This window comes from Pezoporus flaviventris, unplaced genomic scaffold (genome assembly GCF_033815535.1).
Source record: "Pezoporus flaviventris isolate CSIRO_AGI_PZ_B2104156 unplaced genomic scaffold, CSIRO_AGI_Pfla_v1 ptg000040l, whole genome shotgun sequence".
In the NCBI taxonomy this organism is placed as follows: Eukaryota; Metazoa; Chordata; class Aves; order Psittaciformes; family Psittacidae; genus Pezoporus; species Pezoporus flaviventris.
The window spans coordinates 4,534,841-4,548,252 of NW_026892588.1; the positions used below are offsets into that span (position 1 = coordinate 4,534,841).

General features: G+C 39.1%; 1 protein-coding gene across 2 annotated transcripts in view; it reads left to right on the forward strand.

Moving 5' to 3' along the window:
- Positions 1–25: 25 nt before the first annotated feature.
- The window catches only part of TGFBR3 (transforming growth factor beta receptor 3), a 116,995-nt gene continuing 103,608 nt past the window's right edge, over positions 26–13,412 (forward strand). The window contains exons 1-2 of one of the 2 annotated variants that reach the window (XM_061465514.1): positions 26–153; positions 12,321–12,496. In XM_061465514.1, the coding sequence (XP_061321498.1) occupies positions 12,436–12,496 (61 nt within the window). In that variant the 5' untranslated portion in view covers positions 26–153; positions 12,321–12,435. Of the gene's footprint in view, positions 154–12,320; positions 12,497–13,412 lie in introns of those variants that run through there. The other variant, XM_061465515.1, reaches the window with a different exon arrangement.

Sequence of the window (13,412 nt, forward strand, 5' to 3'; positions counted from 1 at the left end):
CCCAATTGTTTGCTATAGTCCAACCTTGTTAAGTTTAAAGTGACACTTCAGATTTTTCTCTTCTACCATGCTTTCTCTCTCTGGGGAGGTCTTGTTTGGTTGTTGGTTCTGATGCATGTTTTGGGTCTCCATGGGATCACCTAGTCAAAGCATGTCAGTACTATCTATTATGGGTGTGATTTCTTTTAAACAATAAGCTTCAGTTTTTCTTCTCTGGCATGCAGAACATCTTTTAATACCTCAGCATCTTGATGCCTACCTCTAGGAATAGTGTTTTGAAGTTAACTTGCTAAGCCAGCAGGGGGAACACAGATCTCTCCATCTGTAACATCTCTCTTCCTACCACAATTGCAGTTTGTTAAAATGTTGGGCCTATATTTTTGATAGTATTTCCTTAGAAGATGATTAGCAATTTACTTGGAAAAAAAACACCATACTATGGAATAAACACATCATTTTTGAATGTTTAATACTAGTTTGCTAGCAGGCATGTCTCCCACTGTTCTGAATGGAATTTTTGTCATGTTAGCCAGAACCAAACTTGAAAAGATCATTAGAGGTTTATCTTCACCTAGAGGTTTATCTTCACTTATCTCTTTGACGATATTGGAGGTGAATTAATTAAACCCAAAAAAGGAGAAATATTTTGAGCAATCCTGTAAAGTTTTTGAAAATGAGCTAGACAAAAGTACTTCCACAGTAAAACTGTTGCTGTAGCATGTTTGTGGTTGCATATAGAACTTTTGAAAGCTAAAGTTGAGTTGCAAAAAAGCTGTAGTCTCACAAGAAACTATTCCTAGTATTTAGGGTTTCCATAAGAGAGAGTATTTTTAGATATTCTCTTAGGTTTTAAGAAGTCATTACTAGCTTATTTTTGTAAAGGTCAAGTGACACTCTCAGCACAGATCAATAATAAGTTTTCTTTTTAATTTGTATTGGTGTTAAAATTGACTACATCTTGTGTGTGAGGAATACTAAATGCAAAGTCTTGTGCCTGAGAAGGTCACCTGGATGACTTGCATTGATCCTTACTGCTTTCTAGTCTGTGAAGCATGAGTATGATACAGCCAAATGGCAAATACTTAAGGTACGCGTATACAAACAGATTGCTGAATGCTAAGTGAAGAATGGGAATTTGCAGCATGTCAGCTATTCCCCAGTAAGAGCCAGGGAATGGGCTCTCACCCTGCAGGAAATGTGATTTATCTTGCTGCTTATACTTGGACTTAAGCTGTCTTTCACTGATGCTGGGGTGAAAATGTGCCTGGGAGCATGTACCATGCGGTAGCTGGTTTGGTACTTGTGAGCGATAACAATTTTATATTCTCCTAGTATCAGGAGAAGTGGAGACAAAAGACATTTAAACTGAAAAGTCACAGGGTAGGTTTAAAGGAAGAGATGCAAGCTTCTCTGGTTCTGAAATGGCACTGCCTGAATACTGAGGTATTGACTGCATATGAATTTTCCTCCCTTTATTTTAGTGACCGTGTGTATGTGTATCCCAGTGGCTGTGCATTCTTCTCCAAGAGCATTATGTGATGTTGCCAATTACTGAAGGTACAAAAAGGTGCATTCTAAGTTCCACTGACAGTCTCCCTCTTCCATTGTTTTTGTGGAATCACAAAACTTCCTCCCGTTTACAGTTCTCGGTGATGCTGAAGTACGTAATGTGTAAAGTCAAAGTGTGATTTCTTTGTGAATGTCATTGGAAAATAGCACTGAAGCTTTGCCTAAGTTGTCTTAGAACCGTTTTGTTTGATATCTCCAATAGTATTCTGTTAAGATATGAATTACCAAGTCACGGGCAATTGTAAATCTCAGAAAATCCTCCGTGGAACACTGATTGCAAATATCTTTGCAATCACATTACTTTTGATCTAGTTCCACAGCATTCTTGTGTATTATACATAGGCATTACTTGGACAGCAGTAATATTTGTGGTGATCAACAGCAGTATGCTAGTTTCTAGCCACTTCATGAATATAAGCATGTTTTGCCATAGAAACATACTAGCAAGGAAGCAGTGCAATTGGAATTATTTTATCCTTAACTGTAGATTCACATTTTTATGTCCTGGCAGTCATCCAACAGAGCAGCATTTCTTGTGCTATTTATTTACAGCAACAATTAACTCTGTGGTAGCCAAAAGGAAACAAGATTCACACGTCTCTGGAAATCACTGAAAGGGGGACTTTAAAGCTGCTACTTTGTGTATATTCCACATTTTTTATTTCCACTCTGGCAAAATAGATTATTTTTTTTTAAGAACAACCTTTATGACCTTGAGTATCTAAAAAGGTTTGTCAAGTTCAGCAAAGAACAGTTTCTGTATTGCACTATAGCTGTTAATATTGTTGTACTCCTTACAAATAATCATGTTTGGCAAAATATGGTCTTTTATTGTATTTATAATAAATGAGTTTATTGATGAAAATGTGAAAGTATTTCATATTTGTTCTGTGTATAGTACTTTAACAACAGACAGATATAGCTCATTTTAACAAATTTAATTGCATTACATGTAGCACTTTAGTAATCTGTCTAATTTTAATACAGTCGCTGGCCAAGTTCAGATTTATTTTTTTCTTCCTGTTGCAGTATGTTGTAAGATTTTGGGAGTTGACTGGAGGGGCCCCTCTTATATAAGTTTAGTTGTGACCTTGCAAGAGACCTATTTAGATTGTAGAAGAATAGCTTATCTAGAGGTCATGGGTCTGAAACAGGTTAATTATAGAGCTAACATGTATAGGTTGTATTTCTGCAGAGAAGGCAATAGGGGCTGTGATCTGTAAGCTATCTATAAGAATTAGTGATTCTGAAAAAGAATAAAGAATGCCAATGCACTTATGCTTTGATTTCCTTTGTAAGCACAGCCATTTTCTGTTGGACATTGGTGTAGGTTTATTGTGAGTTGGGGACAATTAAAAAAATCCCAAACTATCCAGTGAGCTGACTGCATAATACAGATCTGCTGAATACGTGTATTTCTTTGCCAAGAAGCTGGAGGTGGATTGAAGACTTCTATGTCCTCTTTCTTTTGTCTTAGATTTATAGAAGTTGTTTGTTAGACTAGAGCCATTCTTGAACTGTAACTGAGAACTATGATGGTATTTCATCAAGAATGTGATACTTTTTTTTTGACAATGATTTGAGTAAAGTAAAATTCTGCTGATTTACAAAAAAGCTATCGCTATGTTTGAAAAGGTGGGCCTTTTCTTTTGTTAAACCTATTACATTAATGGACCAAGTCACTCCTCCAGTATGTACAGCTTATGGTATGTGAGGGATTAGTTCCTCCCTCCAGAGTTTAAATGACCAGTGTGTCTGAATCCGTGTAGATCTGGTGATGTGGTTCACTCCAGTGATGAGGTGTAGTGATTTCCTTCTGCCATATGAGATGCACAAATTATTTATATGACCACAGGAATTGATTGTGGCCTTCCATCTCCCTAAGCTTGCATTCAAAGCTTTTTACAGTCTTTATAAGTGCATTTGATATAAAATACTGAAAGACAGGAAATTCTGCATGGTAAAAATTACAGGGGAGTATCTCCACTCTGAGTGGAACATGACAGTGATGTGTGTCTTGATCAAAACAAATCCTCATCGCAGTGCTTTAAGTGATAATTTGTTATGTAAAAGTTTACCTTGTCCTGAATATGTTTCTCGCCCAATAAATTAAATTACACTGGTTATCTGTCTGACAAATGGGGAGAGGGTAGGTTACCCCTACGCAAAGTGAAGAAGCTCCTTTTGACTCATTTTTTGAACTGTGAGGCAGTTTAAGGCCTTCCCTATTTGTGTGGGAGAAGTTTCCAATCTTCCATATACGCATCTGAAAATGTAGTGGCTAGCAGCTAACGTTAGATAAATGTGTATATTTTCTTGTTTGGCAACCCAAAGAGATAATCTGTTCATCTACCTTCTTTCTTGAGTGTGCTTTATTCTAGAAAGCAAAACTCATTACCTTCTTTTTTTTCCAAAATGTGGTTTGGTAATGCATGCGGTTAAAGTACCTACTAGCTAAAATACTAACCTGTTACTTTACATCTTATAATATCTTGTGGTCAGTGGCAGCGGGGAGGGCTGATTTGTATCACCTCATCCAGTTCCCCTATAATGGGAAATGCTGGTTTTCAATCCTGTTCAACCTTTGCTGTCCAGCTTTCTCCTCTCCTCCTTCTTCCGCCTCCCAGGGGATTGCATCTTTATATAGCAAATTTATGCTTAATGCTATAGTCTTGCTTTTCATTATTACCCCTTTTGGGCTTCTCACAATTTAACCCAGAGAATTTCAGGTATTTGTAGGCCATGGTTTCAGAACCACTTCTCTAAATGTTTAAAGGTTGTTTAAAGATTTTTAAATCCAGCTGAGATTGATTTTACTTTTTTTCTGGTAGAAAGGTTCCAGCTGGATTATTTCTAGATACAGAGCTAAGGGTTTGCAGTTCAGTCTTGAAAAAACCACAGCATCAAGCACTCACTGATAGAACAATTTGCTGAACTCTTTTACCCTGAGTGGAAGAAGCCTTGCTGAGATGTTGGTAACTTTCCTTCCTGCTGTGGCTCCTTCTCCACAAGGAGATGCCTTCCCTAGAGTTTTATCTGTCTTGATAGGTACATTAGAGCTGTCATCTGTTTAGTTTAGGTGTGCAATTAGAAACCGAGCCAAGTAAAACTTAAGATAAATGAAATTTGTGTGAGGTTGTTGGCTGCTACTGTGTTTGTGTAGAATAAGATAGTCCAGTGCCGGGAAACCTATTATGTTTCCAATTAGAAACCATAAAAAAATGAAGCGATTAGGCCAAATAAAATTAACTATGAGGAGGAAAGGTTATAGAGATTTGTTTTGTGCAATTTATGATCATCGTTTTCAGCCTGAAGATTCCTGTGCACTAGAAATGTTTTTATTTCAGGGTATGCTTTTCAGAAACAGCAAGTCCCATTTAAAAAACATTAGCCTCGCTCCTGTTAGTTGTGGTGAGATATTACTGGTTGAGTTCATTTGGTACCTGAGGTTTATTTAAATGTAGATATGAGAATCATAGATTTCTTGAGCTTTCATGAAAACTTTAACCCAGTCTTTATGTATGTACCTTTCTAGAAGTGTCTGCTTTTTTCCTCCTTCTGCTACCTGAATATTCATCAGAACATGGCGTATAATTGTACCACGGTATTCCCTGATATAAGAGCAGTGAGATGGTTTTTATCCGTCTTCTAACAAGAAGATGAAAGCAGAACTCCCTAAAGCAGTGTTGTTTTCCTAGGTGATCATTACGGGGTGTGTGTGTGTGTGTGTGTGTGTGTGTGGTGGTGCTGCTGTGGGCACATCAAGGTCCTGCTACAACTCTTTTGGTTGTGAAAGAATAGACTGAGTTGCACAGAAAATTCGGGGCTGAACCTGATACTAGGTTGCAGATTGCTTGAGCCATTATAGTACAGGAACAGTACAGCATCCCGACATCTTGTTTTCCCCACTCCCTTTAGAGATGCTGTGAAACAGGATGCTCCCAAGTGCTCTGTGTTAAAGTAGAAAACATCTGATTTGGTATTTAAGTTACATGTAGGATGTTGGTCTTGCTAAACTCTGTCTTCAGTACCTTGTGTGCTTCCTTCTGTAGAGATATGCTAACCTCTAGGAATTTCTGCTGTTGTCAAAAAGGAATCTGTTCCAGCCTCCTTCTTGTGGAAGATTCTTGTGTACTCCTTCCACTAAAAGACTCCCGAAGTGCACTTCCTTCCCTTCCACCTATTGAAAGCCTCCTACATCCTGATCCTGTAAGAGGCTATTCTCTTGTTTATGCTTGGTAAGCAAAACCTTGTCCCTCAGCCTATGCAGATTTAGCTGCATACCTCCCTCTGTTTGGGGGAAAGGAAGTCCTGGGAACATTAAGCAGAATGATTTTTATCCTGTTTCTGTAGACTGTCTCTTACTTTTGTGCTGTATTGTGCAATGATTATTCAGCTGAAACTTCACAGTGTCTGGCGTTACGACTTTATTTTTCTCATCTAAACTCGCAGCAGTTCAAGTCAGGTGATGAAAAAGAAATATGTTGGGAAGCTGAAGGGAAAGTTGGTTATGAAATTTTACTGATAGTAGCTGCTGTCATCCAGACCAGAGCTTCATGCCAGCTGTGGGCAAAATACGTACCAGGTAACAAAACCAACCTCAGTGAACTGTTACTAAAAAGGCGGAATGGTTTCACATCTTTTATAGACTTATCTGTGTATATTTTGTGGCTTCCTGTAATTTGACAGGCTGCATTGTAATACATTAATAAGAAAATAAATAAAATGTTAAAACAAAAGTCACGTGGAATAGAGGGGCACAATTGCTAAATGGCATAAAACATCTTCCCTTGGCACTTGTCCAGTTCCCATAGCCTTTAACTGTGACTTGTTGAAATGTCCCATTACAAGCACAGCAGCATGTGAACTGGAGGCCATCAGGGTTAGTTCTTCTTAGGCTTTTGATATGTCAGGACTTTTATTCTTTATTACTATTCATGTATTCCCTGAAATTAAATCACTTTGATTCTAAAACAGAATCTGTCCCCTTAATGGTTTATGAATAAGTTACTGTTTTGAGTTCTGAATTGTGGGACTTCATGTATATACCTTGGATGTAGGTATTAAAAAAAAATAGATACAAATTTTCAGTTCCACATTAATGTTTTCTAGCCCTGTTAGCTTTCTGACCTGTATGTGTCCAAATCATGCAGAATTGACAGAGGATAAATCTGATCTAATAAAGAAATCTGCTAACATGTATATTTAATAGGAGTAGAATTATGAATAAACTTAACAAATCTAGGAATAGAAGAGGTTTTGAAAGAGCTACTGGTGTAGTTAACCATTTGTGGGGGGAGGGGGTTTCTTTTATTGATCCTGAGTCTACTTGATTACAAATGATTGCCTTTTTATCTTCTGCATGGCATGCATGTGTCCATGCATTCGCATAGGGAACCAACATGGAGCAATGGGAGAAAACCTAGTTGAGTGAAATGGTTGCCATGCATAAAGCAAACAAACAAAAAGTGAAAAAGTTTTGGCTGTAAAGGCTGCCTTGGATGGCCTAGAAACCTGGGTTCACGTTGCTATGGCAAAACAACACAAAGGGACAGATCCTGCTGGCTTCACTCTAGTATCCCCATTCACTTCAGTGGGATTTGTGACATATAAGAGGAGGATTTTTGGTAGAGAAGTGTTTGTTATCATTGTTGTAGAGAGCTGTGCAACTTCTGGCACCATGTGTGGAAAGAGGAGGGAATTACCAGAGTCCATGTTGATAAGGAGGAGAGGAAGTGGAAGTTATTCTTCAGGCAGTAGAGGAAAAGGTTAGACATCGAGGAGGATAGAGTTAAGGCAAGCGAAGAACTTGTATGGGGAAAGGTAGTTTGTGATTAAAGAAACAGATGGTGACTATTGGGGAAAAGGCTTAAGGGAACAGAAATAAAAAAGGAAAAATAAAGCAATAAGAATGCAGTTCAGCAATAAATGTGGCAAATTCCTATGGTATAGAAGCCTTTTAATAGGGAACAGAAACGCCACCAGGTCTGTGGTCATGGCCACCTGCAGGCACATATATTGCTAGGTTAAGCTGGGCAGAGAAGCTTTGAAAAAGTAGGCAAAATTAAACTGACCAGCAGAAGACCAGTGGTACAAACTGAAGTTAAGGAGATCACTGATCCCAAGAGTAATATGTTATGGGTATTTTGCTAGAAGTACAGGAATAGGCTGAGTAGAAAGGTGCTCAAATGTTCTGAATGCAGAGCTTAATCCTAGGGTTTACACTTCGTCATTTTCATTTGCAAGAAACTCACATTTAGAGCAGTGGCCTGTCCCCTTTAATGTATTAAAATTCTCATAGACATTAGAGGCTCCTACTTCAGACCACATTAAAACCTCATACTTCCTCCTCTTGTCCTCACGCACTTCAATGTGTTTCCCCCAGTCTTCTCTCAGACCTAATAAAATCTAGTAGTGATAAGATTCTTCCTGATGTTCCCAGTAGCTCTCATTCCTGATTGCGTCTGCAAAATGATACTTCTCAACAAAACAGGCTCTTTTGTGCCTTCTTGTGCACTTTTATTCAGGACCAGTGGCCTCTGTGACAGCAACCTTCAGTGAAAATGACCCCAGCCGAGTGTGTGCCTCTTAGGCAGAGTCTCCAATGGCTCTGGCTGCAGATGCCCTCTTTTGCCAGCCTTTCTTGCAGCTTCTAGTAGTATAAAGCATTGGCATGAAGTGTTTGGAAAACCTGAGCTCTCATGTCAGCTTCTCCTGCTCTTCTTCATTGGATTTTTTTTTGATCCTATTTCTAATATGCTCTTTTGTGACCTCAGTTACAGAAATAGCCACCCAGATATACTCCAAAGGAAAAGATGATTCTCTTGGAAATTTCTTTTGAATCTCAAATGAACTAGCAGTTGTGTTTACTGCTTGGATAAATAATTTAGGTTTGTGGTCCCTTTACAAAGATTTCTTCTTTTATTTCAAAGGAAATGTCCCCCTGTTGTGTGGACTTTCCTGGTTTGCAGTGTAGAAGCCTAGGGCTTTCCCTTCATATACTGCCTGCTCTGACTTACGTGTTGTAAATGTTACTGGTCAGTGGCTTGTGGCAGGCAGCAAATGACTCTCGGTTTTACATAGAGATGGCAATGTGTATATATTCTCTTTCCCTTCTAAATAATTTTTCTCAAATTGAAGTTGAATGGTAACTGGCCTTTTAACATACATAGGTGGTCGGCACAGAATGGGATTCTTGTCAGCGTTGCTTTATCTCCAGTTCTTTCCCTGTGCTCCCTTTTTCTGAACAGCTGTGTGCCTTAAAAAAACCTCACCGAAGAATGAGGTCTGTGCTGGTGGAAGGGTGATCTAAGTAATGGCTTGTCTTTTGCTATTCAGTTTATTAGTGAGCATTTGTGCTGTAGTTACTCTTTTTCTGATTAATATTTTGTTTGTTGTTGATGGAATGGTTATACATCAGGAACTCAAGTTTCAGAATGCTCATTAATGACGCCTTGCAGGACATTATGATGGTCTTTTATAGGTGACACTGGCTAGAAACCTCAAGATTTGCCCTATTTGATATTTTTTCTTCATGGCAACATTTAACTATGGAGTTATCAGCTGAATACTCTCACTGAGTAGGTTTCTTTTTAGCTAGAGAAATAGCAAAAAATGATTCCATCTTAGAGTTGACTTCCTAAATGATGTTCACTATAGTATCATAGAATGGTTTAGGTTGGAAAAGACCTTTAAGATGATAGAGTCCAACTGTTAACCCAGTACTGCCAAGTCCACCACTAAGCCATGTCCGTATGTGCCACATCTGCATGATGCTGCTGCTTTTGGTGTTCAGGGGACAAGGTAGTGTATAGAATTCTTATTTCCAAAACCTCCTTCATTTGTCAACATGAAATACACACTGGCTGGAAGAGACTTGCAGAGACTAATTCTTTCTAGCCTAAACAAGGTCCACGTAACCATTGACAACACCAGTTTTCAACTTCCTGTGCTTGACTGGCCAGTGGAAGTCATGAATTCCTTATGGCTTGCCATTCTGTCATGAAACCTGTTTAATTTGGATTTTCAGGGTCAAAATCTTCTGTATTGCAGGATTGTCCAACACTCTTGTCAACAATTTATTATTCCTGTTTACCTTAATTTACCACAGAGTTTGGTATCCCTCATGGATTTGAGGGTTTAGCTGTATAACTTTGCACTCTGAGGAGAGATGCAAGATATCTAGGAACTCGCTGAATGCTTCCAGTATGTTCAGGATGAGTAATTTTTACAAGCCTTATAAATTGCCCAAGGAAGCTGCTGTTCTATGAAGTTTTCCTGTTTTGAGCTCTCTCTAGCATTGTGTTTGTGTGCATGTTCATCCTTCTCCAGAACTGTTTTCTTCAAAATCCATCTTTTATAAAATGTTGTAGAAGAAATCTTTGTGTGAATCGTGCTTGGTTGGGTTTTTGGGGTGGGCTCTTGCTGCTTTAAGAGGCTGTGTTGTTTGTCTTGCTCTCGGTGATAGAAGTTTGTTGCAGTGTCTTATTACCTCGGTCAGGTTGTGTGGTGGTGTTGATCCTAGCAAAGAATAGTTTGTGCTGGTGAACCTGTAAGTGAGGAAACATTCAACGTTGGTAACAGTGCTATGTTTTAAGATGGAATAAGTGAAATGATACAGAATTGGTGTTTTATGTGAATGATATATAAGTAGGTATTTGTTTAATTTATTGAAATGTTTTTCTCTTAGATGAATTAATCTCTTATTTCTAAATTCAGGGCCAGTTTTGAAAAGGACAGTGCATGGCAGAGCACAAAAATGCAGTTTGAGGTTGGTTTTGTGGCTAAGGTTGCTTGAAATGTCCAAGGATAGTTTCACAGGTTGTTAATTTTTGAGGTCAAGGTTTTAGGTTCGTTTGATAAATCTTTTCACAGGTAATCACAGTCTGAATTTGATGGAAAAGTTTGCAGTATCCAGTCATACGTTAATCATACACAACTCCATGAATAGCAGGTAACAAGATACCCAGATCTTTTCTGCGCTCTGCAAAGTGATGTGTACCTCTTCAGAATGAAGAGTCAACTCCTTTTCCCCAGATTAAGCACTAGCAGGTAGAAGATAAAGATTAGTAGGCAGTGTTAGCAGAACTAGCTTTTCTCTAGGGGTTTCCTTCATTCACTGTTGTGGTATGACAATGTTTTGAAGTCAGTGGAAGCCAGGCCACGAGGAGGTACACATGAGAGAGAACCAGTTACAGAATTTTAACCTAAAATATCCAGTGTCAAAAGCCAGCAGGGAACAAAAGTAAATGTGCTTCTTACAGGATGCTCAGCTTGAAAGTGACCTGCAAGAAACCCTGTGTTGTGATAGATACTCAACTCTTTCCTTGCTCTATTCCTGTCCTGCGGCAGTGTGGTGTCTGGGTGCTTCAGCATCCCGCAGAGCCACTCCTGGGCTCTTCTACACAGAAGACCTGGGCACTGCCAAGACCAGTCAGAGGTGCTTGGAGCAGGGTGCTGAGGGAAGTATCTGGTGGAGGCCGTAGTTCAGTGCTTGGGCACTGACACACCTTTCCTGGTGGGTGGCTGCAGCTCCCTCCGCACAGGGCAGTGCTGGCTCTGCCAACTAACCTATGGAGAGGTTCTGCAAAGGAGTTTCTAGTGTTCTCCTTGTAGGCATAGCAGTGCTATGAGCAGGTGTCTTGAAGTGCTGGTCTAGGTGCAGGTCTTCCTTTTGCAGACTTGATTGTGCACAGCACATGCTGCATAACAGAGCCTAGCCTTTTGTCTTTGCACTTCATTCCAGTTTAGTGTCAGCAAGAACTTTTTGAATGGTATTCATGTTTTGCGGTTCAAATGTTGGTCCTGACTCAATGTTCTGCTCTCACTTAGCCCCGTGATGGTTATTAGTAATTGCCTGCATTGCTCTGTGGTGAGTGTTAGTGGTTGCTGAGGCACCATCTGCTACTGTCTGCTCCTGAAAACTGGTATTGAAGTAAAGTAGGTAAGATTTGTATTAGATTGAATACAATACCAACATTCTGGTTCCTTACCTGCTTGGTCTATAGTCTCATTATAGACCTCTAGATGACTGAGAATAGATTAGAAAAGTGGAGGAGGATATTGCACATCTAGTGAGTGTTTCCCCTCAAGAATCTGCAGTGTGCATTCTACAGTCAGAGTTCCCTATGCTTTTAACGCCTGTGGGCATCAGCTGTATCACCATTTATTTGTATAGCATATTTAAGTTGTTTTACTGACCTGGTATATTGTGTCTCGAAATCTCTTGACATAATGATTCTGAGCAGCTTTGTGTTTGTATTTATTGTCAAGTGGCCTGGAAAAGTTTTCAGAATTTGTGATACTGAGAAATAATGAGTTAAATTTATCGTGTTACTGGTAAACCAGCTAAAGCACATGTGAAACATTGCTTTGTGGTGTAATAAAGGTAACAGCAGATAATTAAGCAAACAAATGTTTATATGTCCCAGAGAAAGTCTGAATACTTAAAATAAACATGTCTGAAGCTATGAGTACTACTGGCAGTCTTCAGTTGACAGAAAGAACTCTGGGATTTCACTTCCAAGAAGATCACAACTTGGACAATGTGTAATATGAAAGAGCAGCAGCTGCACAGAAGTTCGGGAGAGGGAAGAGTACTGAGCTGTCAGTACCTAGGCTATCTGGTAATAAAGTCCTTTTAGAAAGAATTCTGTTTCTCTTATTACAAGAGTGATAATTTTAAATACCTGGTAATGCTTCTGTAAGTGATATTTGTATTCAGATTATTTTTTTTTTACTTCTTTCTGTAGGCAATTAGAAGTCTGGAAGATTTGATTTCAAAACACACCACAAATTTCAAAGGAAGTAAATCTACATGAAGAGCTACAAAGGGAGTTGATTTGAGAAGATACAGCGCTTGCAAAAATGTCTTCAAGTTGTGCGACTTCAGTGTTTGCTTTGATGATTTTGTGCTTTGCAGCTGCAGGTAGGTGACATTATGTAAATCATGCATTCATTGGAACTTATTGTATATATTCAGAATTATTGATCAGAAATACTTTTTCATGCTAGAAAAATGTAGGTCAGCTGGGTTTTATATAAAACTATTGTGATCATAACTGCTGGCACAGTGATGTGAGGAGCAGTGCTGTTCCTGTGTGAGTGTTTTCGTGCACCTGTTTTCCCCTTTAAAATCATTAAAGAACTGCAGTTGTAATGTAAATTATTTTTGCAGTTATTTATTCTAAAAAGAAAGTAACAGAAGTGTGTGGTGCACATATATTATAAAGCTTGCTGTGGAAGCCTTTGGGAGTGAAAGCAGGGTAGCTCTGCCAGTATGTGATGCTGTGGAGCTATTAGCTCTGCCAAGAGGCTGTTTTTACTTCCTTGGATGCAGGGTTGTGCTGGTGAAGCTTAGCTGGGGTCTCTCTCCCGAGCTGGGCTGAAAGGGTATACCCCTTTTCAGTTCAGTGCTGCCTTTGAGGGCTGTAATCTAGAATGAATCCCCCTTATTTTAGTTCATCAAAGTAAAAACTGTGTTACAGTAACTTGGAACAGAGAGATCTGTACAGTTCAAGTACCTATACTGTAGTTTCTTCAAGTGCTGAAGTGATTCTTCTCGCTATGTTTGTTTGTTAAAGTTCTTCCTGTGGTTGCAAAGGGAAGCCTCTTCTTATGTGTCCAGCATACAGCGTGGGTCATTGGAGAGGAGGCCAAGTGGATATACAGTTAGTCAAAATGAGATAGTGGGAGAAGTGGGCAGTGGACAGATGGTTTGCTTAAATCTGAGATGTCCTCACTGTGGAAAAGATGACCAGCTTCGGAAGAGACAGGGCTGAGCAATTAAATGTGCTACAGTTTGGCTTCTTTTCATCATCAGCATGGAAAATTATGTTGTTTCA